We start from the raw sequence: 24771 nt of genomic DNA, 5'->3' as shown, positions 1-24771 counted from the left end.
TTCCACTCAAGATATGCTGCATCCGTCCTACCAAAACATCCTCATTCCAGTCACAAATTGCACCTATACCCCATATGATCATACTTTTGACAATAAGCGTAGGAGTGGTATGAGTCAAATGCTTTTTGGAAATAAAGAAATCCTGCGTCTACCTGGTTGCCTTGATCCAAATGTTTCAGTATATCATATGAGAAAAATGCAAGTTTAGTTTCACATGATCAGTGTTTTTGGAATCCATGCTGGTTGACATTGAGGAGGCCGTTCTGTTCAAGATACCTCATTATGTTTGAACTCAGAATATGTACCAGCATTCTACAACAAATCAGTGTCAAGGATATTGGACGGAAATGTTGTGGATCACTTCTTCTGCCCTTCTTGTAGACGGGTGTGACCTGTGCTTTTTTGCAAAAACTGGGCACAGTTTTTGTCCGAGGGGTCTACGATTGATGGTAGTTAGAAGAGGACCTAACTGACCCACAAATTCAGTATATAATCTGATTGGGATTCCATTGGGCCCTGGAGCTGTGTTCGATTTTAATAATTTCAGCTGTTTCTCAACATCACTCACACTAATATTTTTTCATTCATCTTTTCAGTGTTATGAGGGTGAAATTGGGGCAGTTCTCCTGGGTTTTCCTTTGTAAAGGAACATTTGAAAATGCAGTTAAGCATTTCAGCTTTTACTTTGCTACCCTCAGTATCAGTTTCTGTCTCATTCGTAAGGGACTGGACACTAACTTTGGTGCTACTAACAGCGTTTCCATATGACCAGAATTTCTTGGGGTTTTCTGAAATATTATTTGACAATATTCTGCTGTAGTAGAAGTTTCTTTAGAATGACTTTATACCACATAGGTTCCCTGCCATTATGAACTGTTCTATTGGGTACATCTCTATCCTGTGCATGGTCAACTATTCTTTTAAGCTAAAGCCATAGTTCCTCTATATGCTCCTGCCTTGTTGTGAAAGTTTCAAGTTCCTCACTGAGCTATGACACTACTGTTTTATCTTTCTCTAGTTTGTTGAACGTATATACCTTTGTTTTAGTTGTCCTTTTTACTTTGGTAATCATTGTTGCCACAACTGTATCATGATCACTTATACCAATTTCAGTGTGGACATCCTCAAAGATATTGGGTCTATTTGTTGCCATTAGAACCAATATATTTCCATAATGATTGGGCTTCCTAACTATCTGTTCTAAGTAGTTTCCAGAGAAGGCATTTAGTAATGTTTCGTAGATATCTCTGCCACACCTACCACTAACAAAACTCTAGTTTTCCCAGTTAATTGTTGAAAGTTTTCGGTTACATCAAGGAGATGAGTCTGGTGGGCGATAGACGGATCCAGTTATCATTTATGCCCACCCCTGGTATTGAGCCTTGCCCAAATAATCTCATGTGAAGTGCCAATTTCTATCTTGGTGTATTTGAGTTTCTTGTCTAATGAGACAAATACACCACCTCCATTTCCCATTTGCCTATGCTTTCGATATACACTTAAAATTCCCCCCCAAAATCTCACTGCTGTCAATTTCAGGTTTCAACGAGCTTTCTGCATCAAGTAGTATGTTAGCTGCTTTCTGATTTTCATGAGCACTTCAAACTCTGGCAATTTGTTGCAAATGCTGTGGCAGTTAACCATTAGGATTTTAATACTCTTACCGGTAGGAGGCATTTTTATTTATTTATTTTTTAAATCTTACGATGATAATTCCAGGTTTCTTTCAGCTATCGTTAACGGGACTGGATGATGAGTTGCTTAATCTATAAAACTGTTGTATGCACTCACACACAGACAGCTATCTGAGTAACAGCCTGTGATGTGTAGTGAACACATGGTACATTTACGGGGCCCTACAGTTCTCAGAACTAACACAAAAGTCTAGAAAGTCACAGCCTAGCTTGTCACAGAACCTTGGAATTATATGGTTCAATCCCTCCACTCAACTCAGAACCGAAGGGCCGTGGTCAGTTCTAGGGACAGTGTTGCAAATTGTGAGCTTCATTGAAAATCCATGTGTAAGCCTGTTCTTTTCAAACTTTTCATCCAGTCACTGAAATGACCCAAATAGGACCTTAGAGCACAGATGAGTTATTCCAACATTCACCACAATCTGCAGTTGCTTGCACTCTATTCCCTCTAAAAATATGAGTGCTGTAATAGCCTTGTCAACATGTTGAATGAGACTCTCAGGTGTACATATTAAGTGCACCTGGAATCCTTTCCTGTTGCTTGTTGTCATTTGCCTAAGGGGTGCCATCATTCTCCATATATTTGAAATTCTGATAATTAATAGAACTTAGCTTTTCATATTTTCCTCCTCCTTGACACCAGACAGAACAGTTTCCCAAAAACAGGTGAATTTGATTCCACAGGCTCAGGTTCAGTGTGAGTCCTTACTGATCCCCGTCCACCCTGTATAGGACAGATGGATCTACCATTGACACACCACTCACAGTCAAGTAGATGAATAATGACAGATCCTGTACTTTCTGCAGAGGAGACAGGATCCACAATAGAGGATAGTACTCGAGATACCTCTGGTGCCGCTATCGCAGGTACACAGCTCTTGAGAGCTCTTCCAACACACCATTCCGCAGCAGCTGCCAATCATTTAACAGCAGTCATGGCGATTTCCAGCTGCTTATGAACATCAGCCAACTCATCACATGTTCGAGAACAGCATTCGCATTGGGGCTGCATTTTGACTGTTGCAGTGTATTACAAGGCAGTGAACAAATAACTTTAATTTAAGCCCACTGGTTATCTTTTAATCTGTTGAGCTAAAAAGTTACCGATTCCGTATAAGAATTGAAGCAAATACACAAAACAAGATTTCTATTAAGACAAGACAAAAACCTGTGGTAAAAGTTACTAGTTTCCTAAAATATTTTGAGGTTAGTTCCAGTTGTTATCAAACTCAAAAACAGAGTTAATTTACAATGAATGCAGGTAATACATAGGAATAATCCTGTTTAATGGGAAACTAGCTGTAAGAGAATATGTTAGAGTATATGCTACACTAACTAAATCACAAATGCTGATTTACTACAAACTGCTTGTAGGGTATGCGAAGGACAAGGATACCTTCCAAAAAGTCTAAAAAACTCACACTTATTTGTCTTGATATACAATGAAATTTGAAATTCAGGGGTGATTTATTGTTTATCGGAACTGTGAATCACACTCTCTGATTTTTTTGTGGTGGTGGTGGGGCGGGGGGGGGGGGGGGGGAGGGGGGACAACCCCTGTGTATGCAAAACACGTGTATCAGTACCTTACGAAAATATAGTTTTCTAAGGTCAGAAAATTCTCAAATATAACCTATTTCTCATGTAATTGTACAATGAAATTAGGGAACGATTGTTTTCAATGAGTGTAGGCCTACTGTTCTCAAAATTTTCAAAAGGGCACAGTTAAGTTTAAGCCCATAATTGAGGATAACAGTACGAGTTTATCAAGGCACTCGCGAATGTTTGAAATTTCACAGTAATTCACAATACAAAACCTGATATATTTGGAAGAATCCTCTGTATTATGTTTTAAAATTGTATTATTTTAGGGGTTGTAATGATTGCTTGATGTTGAATAATAACCTTATTATTATTATTGTTATTGTCATTTTTCATGAGCAGTCTTAACATTGACACTTGCTATTGAATTATTTTTACCATATTTCCACTGGATGGACTATATGGATTCAACATGTACGAGTTTAGTATGTTATTAAGAAAGTGTGTGTGAATTCAGATAATAAACTTTAACTTCATTGACGTGGTATCTTTGTTTCCTTTTAGCATCCCTAAAACTTTTTGTTGGTTTCCTTTATTAAACATCTTCCATATAACTTAATAGATTTCTATATATTTTTTACTTATTTAAGATAGCTGCCTACAACACACTGAATCAAGTAGCATATTTCATTACATAGCTCGATCCTAAACTCTCATTTTTTAGCTAGTCAGGAAAACAATAAAAACTTTGTTTCTGTCTTCTGCTTATTGCATGTTGTAAGTGCATTTTTTGTACTTTTGGCAGACATTTAACACCCTCCCCCAAGGCACCAAGTATTCTCTTTAATCCCCATTTAATCTCAGTGTAGCCATTGTACTTGTGCATGTCCACATACAGAGTTTGCTTTTGATGTAGAGTGGTACTGTTCTCTTTTTTCAACTCGGTGACTTTCTTATCGTAAAAATGAGAAAGTAGAAAGCTTGTCAGCTCCTAGATTTAAAAGTATTCCCAGTGAAACTGAGAAAAATGTGTTTTAAAAATGAACATCATGAAGGGTATTAGAATTGCTTATAAGAGGCTGCAGAAACATCAGTCCATGTCTGGATCTGCTGTAAAATTGTAGATTATGTGTAGAATGTGTGTAACCTTTATAATTAAATTTCTTGCATGGGTTTTTTTTTTCATTATTTTAATTTTTTCTGCAGGGCAATAGGTTAGTGGGTGAGGTGGGAGTAGCAACATGCCGTTCCCACCCCCTCCACCACCACCTGGACCACCTCCACCACCTGTTTTTGGAGGCGGAACACCAAAACTTGCTGGTGATGAAAGTAGGAATCAACTGCTGCAGTCAATTCGGAAGGGCACAACTCTAAAAAAAACTGTTACCTGTGATCGAAGTGCTCCAATAATCTCAGGTAGGCATAAATCATGTGGGTTCTGTCCAAGAAAGTCATGTAATTAGTTTCTATGCCATTCCAGAGATAGAAGCATATTGTTGTTCAGTCTTTGTTGCAAATGATTTGATGCCACAAGTCACCATGGTTATGTAGGGCTGAATCATAATTTTTCATGCGTTTGATATACTGTGTCTTTTTGTGGTAAAATAGGCATCTTAAAATCTTGATAAAACTCCACGCAGGATATGGAATATGGAGGAATTATATGTGCAAGATAAAAAATCTATTCACCAAAGGGGCAGGAGGAACATCCACCCAAAAGGAAGTTATAATTATGCAAGCTTTTGGAGGCAGTGGCTCCTTCTTCCAGCAGAAGTATTGAGGGTGAAGGAAGACTGGTAAAGGAAAAGGATGGGAGAGGTCTAAGTAAAGGGGTTGATTTCCGAAAACTCACCCAGAACCGCAGGTCAGGGGTGACTTACCGGAGAAGGAAAGACTGATTGCTGGAGACTGCATTGGATGAGATTTGAAAACCTGAGAGCTTAAAGGTGGAAGACACCTTTTATATTGTCAAAAATTGATTGTTTTCACTGTTACATATATTTGCAAGGCAGTATGTAGCAGTACTATAGGTGACAGCTACTGAAATCACTTAGTATACCATTCCAAATTCATCACTGAGATTACTTCTGACCTGCTTCACCACAAACTGACTTGTGATCTTTGTCCAGAGCCATAGGCAAACTCTACGAACAAGCAAGATGTATTATTTGTTGACCATAGTGTAGAACATTGCATTAGGGATCTGGTTAATTGTTTCCCTTGCCATACTATCATTCCCCTCCCCAATCTTTGTTCTTGTCATGCTGTCCATCCGACATAACATCTTGACCAAGTCAAGCCACACATTAGGAATAACATAGAAAGTGAGAGTTTTCCTGATTTATAGACAAAAGTAGATACACGATGCCACTTGCTGTTCCTTATATTTGCACCACTGAAGAGATCCTGAAAATTACAGAGTGACCAGTATCCACTTCTAAAGTTAATTATTGATACAATCTGAGACAATAGCTGATCCATCTCATTTATTAATGCTCAGGGTATGTGCCTTTACAAGCTCTACAAAAAAATTAGCTGGACAAGTCATTCAAAACTGTAGACAAACCAGGCTGCAACTTCTATACAAACAGGCACCATAAACTGAGAAACATGTGAGTTTGTCAGAATCTAAAGCAGGCAAGTCATGAGTAGGAAATCTATTGCCATCGAAGTCCAAACAGGAACCCATCAGCAGCAAATACAGGCAAAGCTGAATACCAAAACACTGACCAAATTATTGCACTATTCTTTATAGAGTACACAAAGACTGCTATAGAACATTGACACACACAAACAATTAAATGGCTTATAACAGACTGCAGTTTGTCTTTTATTGGCTCAACTCCAACAAAATCTGAGCTGACAGCTGTTGAGGAAAAAGGTATTGATTCAATATTTGTTATTACGCTAAAGAATATATACATAAGTGCTTCAGCTTCCATTAGACTTCTTCAAGATAGTGAAAAACACAAAATTGAAAGAGGAGTGGGGCAAGGAGGTTCCGTGTCACCAAAACTATTCTCATTATTCTTACAGGAAATATGAATATAAACTGGGAAGAGGAATGGATGTGTGTTAATGGAACATACCTAAACCAACCTGTGACTGAACATGCTGTACATATCCCATTGCATAGTCGAACTCTGCCTTGAAGGCATTTTCATGCTCAACATCAGCTGCCCCATCATCATCGTTCTCACTTAGTCATGCCGTCCTCTTCTTAGGTGTGTTCTTCTACATCTCCATCTCCATAGATACTCCCAAGCCACCATATGTTGCGAGGCTGAGGGAACCCTGTACCACTACTAGTCATTTCCTTTCCTGTTCAGTTGCAAATAGAGCAAGGGAAAAATGACTGTCTATGTGCTTCTGAATGAGCCTGATTTCTCGTCTCTTACCTTCATGGTCCTTATGCGCAGTGTATGTTGGCGGCAGTTGAATCGTTGGCACAGCTTCAAATGCCATTTCTCAAAATTTTTTCAATAGTGTTTCTTGAAAAGAGTGTTGCCTTCCCTCCAGTGATTCCCATTTGAGTTCCTAATGCATCTCCATAACACTTACGTGTTGTTCGAACCTACCGGTAAGAATTGTAGCAGCCCACCTCTGGATTCCTTTGGTGTCTTCCTTCAACATGATGTAGCACAGATCCTAAACACTCAAACAGTACTCAAGAACTGATCGCACCAGCATCCAATAAGCAGTCTCCTTTACAGATGAGCCACTCTTTTTAAAGTTCTCCCAATAAACCAAAGTCGACCATCCACCGTCCCTACCAGAGTTCTCCCATGCTTGCTCCATCTCATATCACTTTGCAACTTTGCACCCAGATGTTCAAATGACTTGACTGTGTCGAGCTGTACAGTAGTAATACTGTATCCAAACCTTATAGGTTTGATCTTCCTACTCATTCACATTAAGTTAAATTTTTACACATTTAGAGCTAGCTGCCATTCACCACAACAAATAAAAATTTTGTCTAAGTCATCTTGTATCTTCCTACAGTGACTTCGACCACATGGCATCATCAGCAAACAACCACAGGTTGCTGCCCACCTTGTCCGCTAAATCATTTGAGTATATAGAGAACAACAGTGATCCTATCACCCTTCCACAGGGAACTTCTGACGATACCCTTGTCTCTGATGAACACCCACCATCAAGGACAATGTACTGGGTTATATTACCTAAGAAGTCTTCAAGCCACTCACATATCTGTGAACTTATTCTACTTATTTGACCTTTGTTAACAGCTTGTACTGGGACATCAAGTCAGATACTTCCCGGAAGCCTAAAAATATGGAATCTACGTGTTGCCCTTCATCCATTGTTCGCAGTATATCATGTAACAAAAGCACAAGCTGAGTTTCGCACGAGCGATACTTTATAAAACAGTGCTGATTCACGGATGTAAGCAAGCTCCTCAGTCTCAAGAAAGAGTATTATATTTGAACTTTTATAAAACAATGCCGATTCATGGACATAAGCTTCTCAGTCTCAGGAAAGAATATTCTATTTGAACCGACAATAGGTTCAAGGATTCTGCGGTAAACTGAAGTTAGGGATATTAGTCTGTAATTTTACGCCTTCATTATTTTACCTTTTTTTATATGTTGTAGTCACCTGCACTTTTTTCCAGTTGCTTGGGACTTTGTGCTGTGCAAAAGATTCGTGATAAATGCAGGATAGGTAAGGGACCAGTGCTGTAGAGTACTGTTTGTAAAATCAAACTTGGATTCTATCCAGGCCTGGTGATTTATTTGTTTCTCTATGCCAGGAGTGCTTATTACTATATTGTGTATATGGAGTCTGTCGGATGGCCAAATGACGGTATGTTTGTACGGTTCTCCTGTGTGAACAATTTCATGAACGTGAAATTTAAAACATCAGCTTTCATTTTGCTATCTTCAACTGCCACACCAGACTTGGTCACAAGATCAGTCAGGCATAGCAATTCTGTGTGTGTGGATCACTTCTCATACTTTTGTGTGATGTTCCTGGCCCACACATTCATGGAGTCTTGATAGATACCCTCTTGATCAAGTTGAGAGTTTTGCTTGCAAGACTTGTACTGCTCTTGTGGCCACACGGTGGGTATGTAAATGACTTAGCAGCTGCTCTTACTCATATGTTTGGGAAGCAGATACTAGGTAGCCTCATAACTAAATGACATCTCAGTTGAGTTGAGCAGCTTGAGGTAAGAGCTCTTTAACTGTCCTGCACACTTAATTCAGGTTGATCCTCCATATGCCGAAAGCAGTTGCCTTTTTAGATCACCGATATCCCTTGCTGATTCATTTACATACTTGACAGTGTACGCTGCACGACTGTACATTTGGAGTGTAAATGGAATGTCCATTTCTTTTTATATGAGCACATCAGAAGTAAAAGGATTAAAGATGTTGGTCATAATTTGTGGCATGTCTCACTTAAAGGTGAACATTGGCATGTGCAAGCTAGCTCTGATTATATCTAGATACTCGAGCATGGTCAACTTGGTGGCTATCAAGAACTGGGTGAGGTAGTGTCTCCAGCTTTTGGTGCAAATTCTTGGCATGAGTGTGCAGAGCTGAACAAGGCCATCAATCAGTGTTATGGGAAGCAGCTCATGCGTCATATCTATGGGCCGGGATGGTGTGTTAAAATGGCAAGATATTTCGCCAAATTTGGTGCAGGTAAATGTGTACCGAGGAGTCTGTAGAGTGTAGTTGTTCAGCTCTGACATACCTTCCTTCGCTACAGTAAATAAATCGCTAATGAGTTGCACAGTGTTATTGGAATTCTATGTGGAGGAAATGGTGGTAGCGGCTGAAAGAGGTTTCGCAAAGGCGCTTCGTAACTCCAGCAAGCTTGTAGAAGTAGATACAACGCATCACAGAGTTATCGTTCATTAACTCACATCTTGTAGATCAGTTCATGCCAGTGAAGATCTGCACTGCTGCTGCTGCTGCTACTGCTGCTGCAGCAGCAGGATTTTTGCCTTCATGTTTTGGATTTTGCTGACTTGCCATCTTGAGCAACTTCAGCTAACATATTTAATTCATGCTTACTGTAAGGAACAAAGTTGGCTTTCCAAGTTGTTGTAGCATCTTACTATTCAATCAATATTGAATGCTGTTTTGTACCATTTTCAGAAATGTCAGATTTCTCTGTATACATGACTCAAGATATTGTTTCTCCTTGATCATGCAACATGTTGTTTTCTGTGTTACCGTAGTACCATCCACGAATGGTGGCATTTTGCGCAGGTCAAGAAACGGACGGTATTGCATTGTTGCCGGATCCAGGCATCAGTTGCGGTATTTGCATACATGTGGTTTGCACGTGATGTAAACATGTATCCTGCAAATTATGTCTCCTACTTGCTTATGCAGAATTTGTCATTTATCACCACGATCAGTCATGACAATCCCCAACAAATGGAATACAAATTTGCTAAATAACTTACTATGATCACATTGGGTACAATATTCACAGCAGAACACTACTGAATTCTCATTGGCTGTTGGAGAATGCGTGACGTAGATGCACAAAATGAGCCTAAACCCGCCCACCTTTGTTTGTGACTCAAACTGTAACACATCTGAACATGGCTTATATGACCCGCAATCATAGGATCTTCATAACCATACAGATGACATGATGTGGTGTCATAGCCTGATGGTCTCGATGATGCACGTCACTGTTAGTTACCACATATGGTGTGACCATTACTGCTGCCGTGAAGAAATGCACTACACTGTAGTAAGTGGATGAAAGTAACAGCTCCTCCACATGCATCTTGTAGATTATATTCAGCAGCATATTTGATTGTGCTGGAGTTCTGTTGACACACAAATCTTCGTTCCATAGAAGTGTCCTCTCCTTGGGCATTAAGCACTCTGTCTTGACTTCGTAGTTGAGCATCTCGATCAGAGCATCATTGTTAGTTGGTGCCTTCTCACTGAGCTCTTTCAAAGCAATTCAGTTGATTGTAATGTTGTAGAGCTGATAGAGTAGGATATTACAGCCATTTCTTCACAAGACCTTATAACCTCTCCACTAACATACAAAAACATGCGTGTAAGCTGCATCTTTATATTCCATTGAGTAACCATTGACCAAGTGGCGAGACAGCTGTTTAACTGTCTGATCTACACCAATGGGCACATTGATAATTGACCCAACAATTCCCAGTGCACCTCCATGCTCCAAGTGCTTGAGCTGCATAAATATCACTCTGGGTGATATGAGCCAACTAATAATGGTATCCAATGGTGGCAGTTTATTTGGCTTCAGTGGGTACAAGAAGCCATTTGATCTACTTAGTATGGACAACCACCTGCCATCAGGACTCCTAGTAAAATTACTACTTGTAGAAAGATCATATAATTGGGGAATGCTTCTGCCAGTATAGTGTGATGTCAAGCCTTTACTCTTTTCAAATTGCATGGGAAGCATAACTGACTGCACACACTGCAAGCAAAGCTGAACTCTCGTGCAATGATGGCCTTGACAAAATAATTTGCACTGTTCGCTTGTGATTTTCCATCTCTTGATCTCTGTGATGTTATTGAGCAACCAACCAGTCGACTGTAGCACCCTCCATCAATGTACACGTACTGATGCCCAGTGTTTCACCACCGGTTGACAACACAACAATATTTGGTGGTTGGAATATAACTTTACACAAAGCTAATTTGCAACAGTCATGCACATGTGCCTGCACTGGTATGATGATAGCACAGCCAAAACGAATACTATATGACAAACATGTACAGACATGATATATCAGTTGTGAGCTCAGCCATTGTTCACACATTATAACTCTCATAGTTATTACAATTCAGATCTGACAATATTTTGCCACTAAAGAAAGTTCAACCAACAAGTAGATAGACATATTCGTCTCAAAAGATTAATCTTTAGATAGTAGTTACTGGATGTAATGGTGGGTACAAAGTTCAGAAATCTGGAAATGCAGTCTGTTGATCACACGCCCTTCCATACCGCATTCAAATGATGACATTGACAGGTAATGGCTCCGTGGACATACAGCGTAGTGTAGGCTTCAAAGTCTGACATTGGAGACTAATTTTTTCATCACTGTGCCTCTTTTTGTTCACAGATTTGTTTTTGCGTGAGGTTTCACCTATTACTGTTTATTGTTGTCATGATGACATTAGCTTTTCACTTTTTAAATCGGAGATTGGCTCTGTATTCACTGATGATCTTAAGAAAAGTCAACGCATTGCAAACAATTACCACAAGACAATTACTAAAAATGCAGTGACATTGGATAACTATGTTTTTTGGAATCCTGGCATTGAAAGTGAATGATACATAATGATTGTAGTGTCTCATAATTTGTTGTGTATGCTGGTTTTCATGTTGTTGTTGTTGGTGGTGGTGGTGGTGGTGGTGGTGGTGGTGGTGGTCTTCAGTCCTGAGACTGGTTTGATGCAGCTCTCCATGCTACTCTATCCTGTGCAAGCTTCTTCATCTCCCAGTAACTACTGCAACCTACATCCTTCTGAATCTGCTTAGTGTATTCATTTCTTGGTCTCCCTCTACGATTTTTACCCTCCACGCTGCCCTCCAATACTAAATTGATGATCCCTTGATGCCTCAGAACAGGTCCTACCAACCGGTCCCTTCTTCTAGTCAAGTTGTGCCACAAACTCCTCTTCTCCCCAATCCTATTCAATACCTCCTCATTAGTTATGTGATCTACCCAACCAATCTTCAGCATTCTTCTGTAGCACCACATTTCAAAAGCTTCTATTCTCTTCTTGTCCACACTATTTATCGTCCCTGTTTCACTTCCATGCATGGCTACACTCCATACAAATACTTTCAGAAACGACTTCCTGACATTTAAATCTATACTCGATGTTAACAAATCTCTCTTCTTCAAAAACGCTTTCCTTGCCATTGCCAGTCTACATTTTATATCCTCTCTACTTCGACCATCATCAGTTATTTTGCTCGCCAAATAGCAAAACTCCTTTACTACTTTAAGTGTCTCATTTCCTAATCTAATTCCCTCAGCATCACCCGACTTAATTCGACTACATTCCATTATCCTCGTTCTGCTTTTGTTGATGTTCATCTTATACCCTCCTTTCAAGACACTATCCGTTCTGTTCAACTGCTCTTCCAAGTGCTTTGCTGTCTCTGACAGAATTACAATGTCATCAGCAAACCTCAAAGTTTTTATTTCTTCTCCATGGATTTTAACACCTACTCCGAATTTTTCTTTTGTTTCCTTCACTGCTGGCTCAATATACAGATTGAACAACATCGGGGAGAGGCTACAACCCTGTCTTACTCCCTTCCCAACCACTGCTTCCCTTTCATACCCCTCGACTCTGCCATCTAGTTTCTGTACAAATTGTAAATAGCCTTTTGCTCCCTGTATTTTACCCCTGCCACCTTCAGAATTTGAAAGAGAGTATTCCAGTCAACATTGTCAAAAGCTTTCTCTAAGTCTACAAATGCTAGAAATGTAGGTTTGCCTTTTCTTAATCTTTCTTCTAAGATAAGTCGTAAGGTCAGTATTGCCTCATGTGTTCCAACATTTCTACGGAATCCAAACTGATCTTCGCCGAGGTCGGCTTCTACCAGTTTTTCCATTCGTCTGTAAAGAATTCGCGTTAGTATTTTGCAGCTGTGACTTATTAAATGGATAGTTCAGTAATTTTCACATCTGTCAACGCCTGCTTTCTTTGGGATTGGAATTATTATATTCTTCTTGAAGTCTCAGGGTATTTCGCCTGTCTCATATATCTTGCTCACCAGTTGGTAGAGTTTTGTCAGGACTGGCTCTCCCGAGACTGTCAGTAGTTCTAATGGAATGTTGTCTACTCCCGGGGCCTTGTTCGACTCAGGTCTTTCAGTGTTCTGTCGAACTCTTCACGCAGTATCGTATCTCCCATTTCATTTTCATTTACATCCTCTTCCATTTCCATAATATTGTCCTCAATTACATCGCCCTGGTTTTCGTATTGAATTTTATGGGTCATTGTATGTTGACAATGCAATAAAGTTTGTCTTTGTGGAGTTGGTAAATCAAGCACCATCCTCTAGGAAAGTACAAATCCCTTTAATGTGTACGAAAGACACCTTCTCCAACTTATGCATTGAACGCAAACAAGGGATATTTGTTACAACATTTTATTTATCTGAACAGTGACATTATTTTTCATTGTATGGGATGTGTGGCATTTAGTTTCTGTAGTTATGAAATTTGAGATTCAGATGTAGTCCAACACTTTGATTTTGAATGTCCATTATGTTCCTGAATTGCTCCAAAATTAGGTATTAATTATAATTAATTACATAAATTATTGAGTATATTTATTAAAGCAATGTTATCAGTCCAAGAAGTGGTAAGATACTAGTGAACTTCCAGTGTCATACTGTTGCCTAACAGAAAATTAATATTTTGTGTTTGTATGATAGTACTAATGTTATGAAAAGCAACAAATAAGAGAAAAATGAACAAACCCCCACTGTCTCTTTTACATTCAGATTAAAACTTTTATTTCTGACGCATTTGTACACTCTTGCTGGAGCTGTTTATCTTCATTTTGGTTAATTTCAGGTGTCAAAAATTTGTATACTTTCAGTGTCTCGTATTTGTTGTACAGTTTATACATTGTAACCTCTTTGTTAGTAATGGATGTTGTCCATTGAAGTATATTTTTTGCAGGGAAAGTCAAAGGTTCAGACAGCAGTAGCATTAATGGAAGCACTAACTTCAGCAGCAGTAGCAGCACTAGATTCAACAGCAGCAGCACAGATTTCCCAAAAAACAATGGCCTTGGTGGTCTTTTCAAGGGAGAAATGCCGAAACTGCGACCAACTGGGAGACTAGGTATGTTACCGTCTACATTTCATGGTATGAGTAATTAAATTTATTTATAGTGGCTGTTGCAATTTTGATAACAATAGATCACTCTCATTGTGCAATAATTGTCTAATGAGGACACAGTATCACTGCTACTTCCTACCATACTGGATACAGATTTCATTACATCTGCTTTGCCCCTATTTCTTTCTCTCTCTTAGCATTCTTTACATTAGTATGTTATTTGTGTTGCTTTACCGGAAAATTCTGTTTTTTGATAGATCAAGTAATTATGTTTCATTGTACCACATGCTATTTATATATCTGGAAGTAAATATCAGGATAATTACAAGTGTTGAATAAAACACCTGTTCCATAAAACGAAGGAAAAAAGATATGGTTTCATGTCCCGTCGATGTCAAAGTCATTGGAGACAGCAGTTCCATACAAACTTTGAGGTGTCTTTCTTAAAGTAAGATAAAGTGGTATGGTACAGTTGTTAGACTTTAGACTAGTGTTCAAGGAGGTGTTATCAACCACAGATCATGTACATTTTGATAGGTGTACAATAACAAAATTTTACATTAGAAATTAGACATTACATTTATATTTTACATGAAAAATTAACTTTTTTATTTTTTAATTTTTTTTATGATACCACATTATTATAGAACTCTTCTACTTTATAAACACAGATTCCGATTAGTAGATTCTGTGCATACCTCTCAAAGAAACTTTACCAAGTGAGGTGGCGCAGTGGTTAGCACACTGGACTCGCATTTGGGAGGACGACGGTTCAAACCCACGTCTGGCCATCCTGATTTAGGTTTTCCGTGATTTCCCTACATCACTTCAGGCAAATGCCAGGATGGTGCCTTTGAAAGGGCAAGTCCGATTTCCTTCCACATTCTTCCCTAATCTGAGCTTGTGCTCTGTCTCTAATGACCTCATTGTCGACGGGACATTAAACACTAATTTCCTACTCCTCCTACAAACTTTATAGTAGGTCTCTCAGTACCAGGGTTAGTTTGAAAGGGGACCAGCATTAATATAGAGGGGACACAGAGTTGTTTTTTTTTTTTTTTTTTTTTTTTTTTTTTTTTTTTTTTTTTTTTTTTTTTTTTTTTTTTTACTGTGACTGGCATGATTAAGTTCAGAATGCCTTTAATTGTTGTCACTGCTTTTTTTCCCACATAAACTGTTTTTACACCAAAAGAGTTGACCCACAAGATATTTCCATAAGTTAAGTGCGATTGGAAGAAAGTTTAATATGAAGACTGAAGCTGTTTCTTACTAACACATGATTTTAACCATTTCGCTGCTGTGGATGTGTATACGTGTCCTGCTACGCTGTTCCCTAGGTGCTGTGGATGTGTATACAAGTGCCGCTTGTGTTTTCCTACAGTGCAATGGACATCTGTATGCGTCCTGAGCTTTCACCCAATAGTTTTCAAAAAATTGGCTTATAAGTATTTCATATCAACGGGAACAACATCTCTCAGTGCAGACACCAGCTTTTGGTGAGCAGTAAAGCCATAACAAAAGTGGCCCTCAGCATGTAAATCAGAGAGTGCAGCTGCAGCAGTGAAACGGTTAATTTGCATAGTAAGTAGATCGCATGTGATAGTTCAATGCATAATTGGTTTCACTGTGCATCCCGTTTCAGTTGTGTGTCCAAATTAATTCCTAATAGGCATTTGCCTTTTCAATTTGTCTGTGGAGATGGAAGTACAGTAAACCTCGCTGAAAATGGTATCACATGGGACTAAAATAATTTCCAAACTTGGACAAGTTTCCTGACTAAAACAACTCACAAGGCAGCAGTACATAAAATTTGTCAGTTATCGTGCATGAAAGTTGTTGTTGTTGTTGTGGTAGTCTTCAGTCCTGAGACTGGTTTGATGCAGCTCTCCATGCTACTCTATCCTGTGCAAGCTTCTTCATCTCCCAGTACCTACTGCAGCCTACATCCTTCTGAATCTGCTTAGTGTATTCATCTCTTGGTCTCCCTCTACGATTTTTACCCTCCACGCTGCCCTCCAGTACTAAATTGGTGGTCCCTCAATGTCTCAGAACATGTCCTACCAACCGATCCCTTCTTCTAGTCAAGTTGTGCCACAAACTCCTCTTCTCCCCAATCCTATTCAATACCTCCTCATTAGTTATGTGATCTACCCAACCAATCTTCAGCATTCTTCTGTAGCACCACATTTCAAAAGCTTCTATTCTCTTCTTGTCCACACTATTTATCATCCCTGTTTCACTTCCATGCATGGCTACACTCCATACAAATACTTTCAGAAACGACTTCCTGACATTTAAATCTATACTCGATGTTAACAAATCTCTCTTCTTCAAAAACGCTTTCCTTGCCATTGCCAGTCTACATTTTATATCCTCTCTACTTCGACCATCATCAGTTATTTTGCTCCCCAAATAGCAAAACTCCTTTACTACTTTAAGTGTCTCATTTCCTAATCTAATTCCCTCAGCATCACCCGACTTAATTCGACTACATTCCATTATCCTCGTTCTGCTTTTGTTGATGTTCATCTTATACCCTCCTTTCAAGACACTATCCATTCCGTTCAACTGCTCTTCCAAGTCCTTTGCTGTCTCTGACAGAATTACAATGTCATTGGCGAACCTCAAAGTTTTTATTTCTTCTCCATGGAGTTTAATACCTACTCCGAACTTTTCTTTTGTTTCCTTTACATCTTGCTCAGTATACAGATTGAATAACATCGGGGAGCGGCTACAACCCTGTCTCACTCCCTTCCCAACCACTGCTTCCTTTTCATACCCCTCGACTCTTATAACTGCCATCTGGTTTCTGTACAAATTGTAAATAGCCTTTCGCTCCCTGTATTTCATCCCTGCCACCTTCAGAATTTGAAAGACAGTATTTCAATCAACATTTCAAAAGCTTTCTCTAAGTCTACAAATGCTAGAAATGTAGGTTTGCCTTTCCTTAATCTTTCTTCTAAGATAAGTCGTGGGGTCAGTATTGCCTCTCGTGTTCAAACATTTTTACGGAATCCAAACTGATCTTTGCCGAGGTCGGCTTCTATCAGTTTTTCCATTCGTCTGTAAAGAATTCGCATTAGTGTTTTGCAGCTGTGACTTATTAAACTGATAGTTCGGTAATTTTCACATCTGACAACATCTGCTTTCTTTGGGATTGGAATTATTATATTACGAAAGTATAAATTTGTAATTAAGCATATATTTACGTACCTTCATTCCTGCACAGTGGATGTTCATTTACTGTACAACAGAAGACTTTGACTATTACGCTGACTGCTAAATAATACGGGTACAGCTTTTCTATATTTGTACACTAAATTCATGTATTAATGTATGCGCATACATGTTACTGCTATGTTATTTCGATGTTTTACCCACATTCCAAAGAGGGAAACGTGGTTGAATTTCTTGTTCAGAATTGTTTTTCTACTTAATTTTTAGCACTATACAATCGTTGCAACAGCTAGAGAGAATTTATGTATGGCATAATCTGTATCCCTTCAGGCAGGGGGTTACCTTCATAGTTTCGGATGTTATGCATATGTTAAAATTCATGAATAAGTAAGAAACCTGTATTTTTTTGTTTTCTCTGAAAAAAAATTCCAGCCCCAAGATTTAGGCCTTCAAAGATGACACTGTGAACACAATTTTAAAAATGCGAATTTCAGAAAAAAATTTAAAATGCTGTATCTCTCTTAACAGTTCTAGATATTTTTTTATAGTTTTTTTATTTGAAAGATGATTGCTTTATGATTACAGAAGTTTGTTTTGACACATGTGTCAAAGTTCTTTTACTGTCGCCTTTTGAATTTTTATTGTAATTTACAGAAAGATTTTTTTTTTCGAAGATTCCAATCCAAAAAAGTTAGATTTTTTCAGTTGATTAATGCCATAGAGTACTATAGTCTCTGTAGAGGACAGCTTCCACTTTTAAGTTGGACAGTTTTATTTTAATTTGTTTAACTTTTAAGGGTAATGTATGTCTTCACTGAAGTTGTTTCTTACTAATTTCTTGTTACAACGTTTATTTCTAATGTCTTTGTTGCAGTTATTTCATGTCACTTTCTTTGTTACAGTTATTTCTTTTCACTTTCATTGTTGCAGATATTTCTTACACTCTGTTGTAGTTTCTTGTCTGTTTCTTTGTCATGGTTGTTCATTGCAGGCTTCTGTATTGTAGTTGTTCAGTGCTAATTTGTTTACTGAAGAAGCTTCTAAGAAACCTGAAACCATCCAGTGAGTTCTGTGTTTTTGCGTGGAATTTACCAATTGACACAGTTGTAGTGTTTTTTGTGAAAAGGACTGTTTGAAATGTTTTCTGACTTGGGCGACACGAGAGAGAAATGCGCTGATTATTTGCATATCCATAAAAGAGTGATATATAAGACAAACAAAAAACACTTTGTTCAGTTTGGGAATAAGGGTTATCATTTGAAGACTGCGTTTCAAAGTGAAGATGTTTCTAGTGACGACTTTTTGTGTTCTAAATGTTTTGACAGAATAACAACAATGATAGTATCTGAACAAGGTGAAACTTCCCATGCTGCAGATGATTCAGATTTTGCATCAATAGAGGAAGAATTAAATACCCTGAATCAGTCAACGACTCTCATAGTCCTGTCAAGAAACTGTGGTCAGCGAAGTCGAGTCATACGCTCTGTGCATCAAGAAAGGGCAGAGAAGTTACTAAAGCTATGAATGAATACACTACAGCAAAACTGACCACACTCTTCAAAGTAGAAATTCCATTTTTAGAAGAAATTGAACCAAAGCACTCTAGCATCTCTTGTCAGGAATTTTTCACAGAAATCAATTTAGCTGTTGAATATTGTGCATCCTAAAGTGAAAAGGTGCAAGTTTGAACTATTATTATTCCAGAGAAGTACATGGTAGACTAATCAAGAAATGTGAGGTCTGTAAAAGGAGTCTTTGGAAGACCAGATCCCTATTATGGTCATCCTGTAGAAGCAGCTCAAGCTCAAATAGCACAGTCATTTTATCTGAAAGATAAATCAGACTGTTATCGCCAGAGTGCCAACAAAAAAGACACTATAACTGTAACAGTTGAAGGTCAAAAAGTTGTGAAAGTGAAGAGGTACACTAGGTGATAAAAAGTATCCGGACACCCCCAGAAACTTAAGTTTTTCATATTACATGCAGTGTGCTGCCACCTTCTGCCAGGTACTCCATATCAGTGATGTCAGTAGCCATTATACACCGTGAGAGAGCAGAATGGGGCGCTCTGCAGAACTCACGGGCTTCGAATGTGGTCAGGTGATTGGGTGTAACTTGTGTCACCTATCTGTACGCGAGATTTCCACAATTCTAAAAATCCCTAGGTCCACTGTTTCTGATGTGATAGTGAAGTGGAAATGTGAAGTGACACATACAGCACAAAAGCGTACAGGCTGACTTCGTCTCTTGACTGACAGTGGTGGCCAACAGTTGAAGAGGGTCATAATGTGTAATAGCAGACATCTATCCATACCATCACACAGGAATTTCAAACTGCACTAGTATCCACTGCAAGTACTGTGACAGTTAGGCGGAAGGTGACAAAACTTGGATTTCATGGTTGAGCGGCTGCTCGTGAGCCACACATCACCCCGATAAATGCAAAACGATGCCTCGGATAAACATTGGACGATTGAACAGTAGAAAAACGTTGTGTGGAGTGACGAATCACGGTACACCAAATGGCAATTCAATGGCAGGGTGTGGGTATGGCGAATGCCCGGTGAACGTCATCTGCCAGAGTGTGTAGTGCCAACAGTAAAATTATGAGGTGGTGGTATTATGTGTTGTGGTCATGTTTTTCATGGAGGGGGCCTTTCACCCCTTGTTGTTTTGCATGGCACTTTCACAATGCAGGCCTACATTGACGTTTTAAGCACCTTCTTGCTTCCCACTGTTGAAGAGCAATTCGGGGATGGTGATTGCATCTTTCAACACGCACGAGCACCTGTTCATAATGCACAGCCTGTGGCGGAGTGGTTGCATGACAATAACATCCCTGTAATAGACTGGCCTGCACAGAGTCCTGGACATCCCTGTAATAGACTGGCCTGCACAGAGTCCTGACCTGAATCCTATAGAACACCTTTGGGATATTTTGGAGCTCCAACTTCGTGCTAGACCTCACCGACTGACTTCGATACCTCTCCTCTGTGCAGCAGTCCGTGAAGTATGAGCTGCCATTCCCCAAGAAACCTTCCAGCATGTGATTGAACCCTGCAAGCGTGGAAGCTGTCATCAAGGCTAAGGGTGGGCCAACACCATACTGAATTCCAACATTAACGATGGAGGTCGCCACTGACTTGTAAGTCATTTTCAGCCAGGTGTCCAGATACTTTTGATCACATAGTGTACATGACATGCAGTATTAAAGAAACTTTTGCAGTTCATAAGAGCAACTACACAACTTCACATATTGGAAGATCAAAGATTTATGCACTACGACATAAGTGGATAGTTCCACACCCACCTAGAGATGTCTGTTTATGTGTGTACTGCATGAATTTTGAACTTTGTGTGGTAACTTTGAAGAATTTACGGGAGCACATGACATATGACACCTTGGTTGGGCGTGTGAAGTCATTATTAGTCTGTGATATAAAGCGAGAAACTTGTTTAAGAGTGTGGTGACTGGCCTGGAAAGGGAGGACTGCCTTTAGACACTTGGTCTGGAAGATGTAGCAGATAACTCTGCAGAACTTACATATGCAGACATGAGAGGAAAATAAACTATCAAGAAAACTGTTGCCTTTGACAGTTTCATTGATGGACTTGGTAAATGGTCAGTGAAAGCAGTAACACACCAATATCTGAAGAAATTGCCACAACACATTGCAGAAGTGAAAGGGTCTTTACAGGCTGAAGAACTATGTTTAGTGCTTCACTGTGATTTTGCTGAGAACTGGTCTGTAATTCCCCCACAAGAAGTACAAGGGTAACATTGGAGTAATGATCAGGTTTCATTTTTTTTACAGGAGTGACATATTTTCAAAACAAGACCACAAGTGTTGCAGTTACAAGTGACGACACAGGATATGACTCAGCACATGCTTTGCTAGCAATGCGCAAAATTCTTCAACTGCAAACAGGGGCAGAGAAGACCACCATTATTTCTGATGGTGCTCCTCGTCATTTCAAAAATCGTTACCAGCTGTTTGAATTAATTAAGTCGCTTGTGCCAACTGAATGGGTATACAGTGCTACTGGTCACAGGAAGGGGCCTTGTGATGGGTGTAGGAGGCCTGCTGAAGCACCATGCTGCGAAACATAATCTTTCTAGACCAAGTACAACTGCAATTCAGAATGCTGAGAATTTTATGAGAGTCGTGAAATTTTACACATCTACAGCACTCATTGTTTTGTCCAAAGAGGAAATCGAAGAATTCCTTGAGCAGAAAAAAGAAGAATGGTCCAAACAAACAACTCCCATTAAAGGAATTCAGAAGGCACATTTTTGGACTCACAAAGTGGTGGATAAACTTGTATTGTATGCACTTTAAAGAGCAAGAAAGAAAAAATTTCGTTCATTCAGCCAACACCTCAGAAACTGCAGGATAATATTCAGATTCACAACCTGAGAAGGGGGATGTTTTTGGCATGTGTGTATGACTCTGACTGGTGGATTGCGGAGATTATAGACACCAGTTATGAGTTAAATGAAATTGAAGTGAACTTCATGCTACCACATGGACCAGCTGCTGGATATAGGTTTCCAGCTGAAGGACAACAACAACACAATCAGTGCCCACTTCGTGTTCACAATGCTTTGACCCCTGCAGGTCCAGGGTTTAGAAGAGGCCCAAGGTATTCCTGCCTGTCACAAGAGGCGATTAAAAGGAGACTCGCACGTTTCGGCCTTTGTGTGGTAGTCCCCCCATCATGTTTGACCTCCATTTTTCAAAATTTTTCCGAAGAGTAAGCCAATTGAGGAAAAGCGTGTTACATGGTGCATCATGTCGATTGTGCATTGAGATGTTTAGCCCACTTTCTCGCCATACCATTGCAGTCCTGCTCAGTCTCCACCTCTTGGGTGAGGGGACACCTTCCTGGGTATCTTTTCCACCATGCACTATGCAGTGTTGCTTTCTACACCGACGACGACCATGTACTTACTAGCACCTCATATCCAGCGTGGTAGCCAGTCGGTTGTGGTGGGGCCACCATGTACCCTGTTGGTTGTAGCGCCTGACAACACAGGGATCGCTCTGCTGATGCCTGCGCTGTTAATTCCCCACATATGCCATGGAATAGATGCCTATCTCCCTGGGGCATCGGGACTCCCGGCAGTGGCCATCCTGCCAGGTGGCCCTTGCTGAGGCTAGGTGGCACCCGTGGGGAGGGCCCCTGGTTGGAATGGGTGGCATCAGGGCGGATGATACGCCATGGAGTGTTGTATGTCATGTCTTGCTGGTGGTTTGTCGCCAGCAGTCTCTAAGCGGGCAAAGTCTAACTTCAGTGCTAAGAAATATGACCCCAAATCATTCCCCACCCTGGTCACAACATAGGAGGAACGCCACACTAAGGATGGCAGTGAATCTTATTCACCCTGGTACCTGATATGTATGGGCATTACTCACTTGTGACAAATTGAGGGATGTTTCTGTTCCATCACCCCCCAGGTATTATATTCCACAGGGACCTTCTTCTGCAGTCTGATGACAAGCTGCGTGCCAATTTAAAGCAGCGAGGCGTTCATTTCGTCCATCGGGGCCCGAGGGATAAATCAGGTTGCCACCAGTGCCTTCATCTTATCCTTCGAGGGTGACACACTGCCTGAGAAGGTCAAGGTATGGTATACCACTGTGACGTCAAGCCATATATTCCTCCCCGAGTGAGGTGCTTTAAGTACTGTACTTCCAGCATGTCGAGATTGTGGGTGTCCATCACATCCCAATACTCCATGTGTCCCGCCTCCCACCTGTGTCAACTGCTGAGAGCACCATTTACGTTGCTTGCCAGACTGCAGGATTTTACAGAAAGAGAGGAAAATCGTGGAATGTAAGACCCTGGACTGACTGACCTACACTGAGGCTAAGAGGAAATTTTAGTGCCTACATCCTGTGGCTATGACCACCTCTTACGCTGCTACTACAAGAACAGTTGTTGCCCCATCAGTTCCTCGCATTCCTGTTGCCTCTCGGAACCAGAAGACTACACCTGCCCCATTGATGGTGGGGGGGCACTTCCCTCCCCGTTGCTCCCGCACCACCTGCTTCCAGAGCAACATCCCCCCCCCCCCGCCAAACCATTGGGGATACCAGTCCCCACTTATGAGCCTGAAAAGTGTAAGTCTGCTAGTGGGAAAGATGACACTCGCCAGTGGCTGAAGAGCCCAACAGCAACTGGTCAATAGGGCTTCACGCTCATCCTCAGTCCTAGAGACTGAATCAGTGAAGTCCTCCCAGCCAGGGGAAACCCAAGGAGCAGCGAGAGAAATCCAAAAATAAGGTCCCCAAGACCAAGGGAATTGTGATGGTACCCACACCACCACTAGCTACAAGCACTGCATCTGCGGACGAGGTGGAGATTTGGGTGTCCACCGAGGACCTAGATCTCACCGGACCCTTAGACACAATGGATATAGACTACTCAAGCAAAATGTTGGTGGCAGCAGGTGATCCTGAGGCGTAAATTGCCTCATTGAATATTCCATGCCTTCCCAGTCTCACGATGATGTCATCCTCCAGTGGAATTATGGCAGTTTTTTCCCCCAACCTGGATGAGCTACGGCAACTGTTAAGCTTTACACCTGCTTTCTGCATTGCCCTCCAGGGAACCTAATTCCCGGCAATGCGGACCCCTGCCCTCCGCAACTATAAGGGATACTACAGGATCCGTAGCAACTATAATCGAGTGTCAGGAGGAGTTTGCGTTTATGTCCTCAACTCGGTCTGTAGTGAAACTGTGCCCCTTCAAACCCCTCTTCAAGCTGTGGCTATGAGAATAAGGACGACGCAGGAAATAACTGTCTGCAATGTATATGTTCTTCCAGATAGTGCAGTATCCCTGAATGTATTAACTGCACTAATTGATCAACTCAGTAAACCTTTCCTACTTCTGGGAGATTTTAAGGCCCACAACCCCTTGGGGGGTGGCACCGTGCTTATTGGCCGAGGCAGAGATGTTGAAACTTCACTGTCTCAGTTCGACCTCTGCCTCTTAAGTACTGGGGCTGCCACACATTTCAGTGTGGCTCATGGTAGTTACTAGGCCATTGATTTATCGATTTGCCACCCAGGACTTCTCCCATCTATCCACTGGAGAGCACAAGATGACGTGTGGGGTAGTCACCACTTCCCCATCTTCCTCTCACTGCCCCAGCATCAGGCCCACGGACGCCTGTCCAGATGGGCTTTAACCAAGGCAGACTGGAAAACTTTCACCTCTGGGGTCACCGTTGACTCTGCCCCACACAGTAACATCAGTGGGATGGTTGAGCAGGTGACTTCAACAATAGTTTCTGTGGCAAAAAACACAATTCCTTGCTCTTTAGGGTGCCACCCAGCCCCCCCCCCCCCCCTCCCTCTCCGAAAGGCAGTACCTTGGTGGTCGCTGGAAGTCACTGCAGCAATTAAGGATCATTGGTGAGCTCCCCAACAGCGTAACTGGCACCCTTCCCTAGAGGACCACATAGCCTTGAAACGGCTTCGTGCCTGTGTTCACCAA

The 24771-nt window shown here is 40.6% G+C and overlaps 1 protein-coding gene across 2 annotated transcripts in view; it reads left to right on the top strand.

The window, feature by feature from the left end:
* LOC126473899 (WAS/WASL-interacting protein family member 2-like) overlaps nt 1-24771 on the top strand; it is a 76923-nt gene that overhangs the window by 6628 nt on the left and 45524 nt on the right. For both annotated transcript variants that reach the window (XM_050101242.1, XM_050101243.1), the window contains exons 2-3: nt 4443-4652; nt 13927-14091. In XM_050101242.1, the coding sequence (XP_049957199.1) occupies nt 4478-4652; nt 13927-14091 (340 nt within the window). In that variant the 5' untranslated portion in view covers nt 4443-4477. The remainder of the gene's footprint in view (nt 1-4442; nt 4653-13926; nt 14092-24771) is intronic.

Source organism: Schistocerca serialis, chromosome 4 (genome assembly GCF_023864345.2).
Source record: "Schistocerca serialis cubense isolate TAMUIC-IGC-003099 chromosome 4, iqSchSeri2.2, whole genome shotgun sequence".
In the NCBI taxonomy this organism is placed as follows: domain Eukaryota; kingdom Metazoa; phylum Arthropoda; class Insecta; order Orthoptera; family Acrididae; genus Schistocerca; species Schistocerca serialis.
Note: the sequence above shows the minus strand (reverse complement) of the source record. Positions and strands in the feature narration are given on the sequence as shown.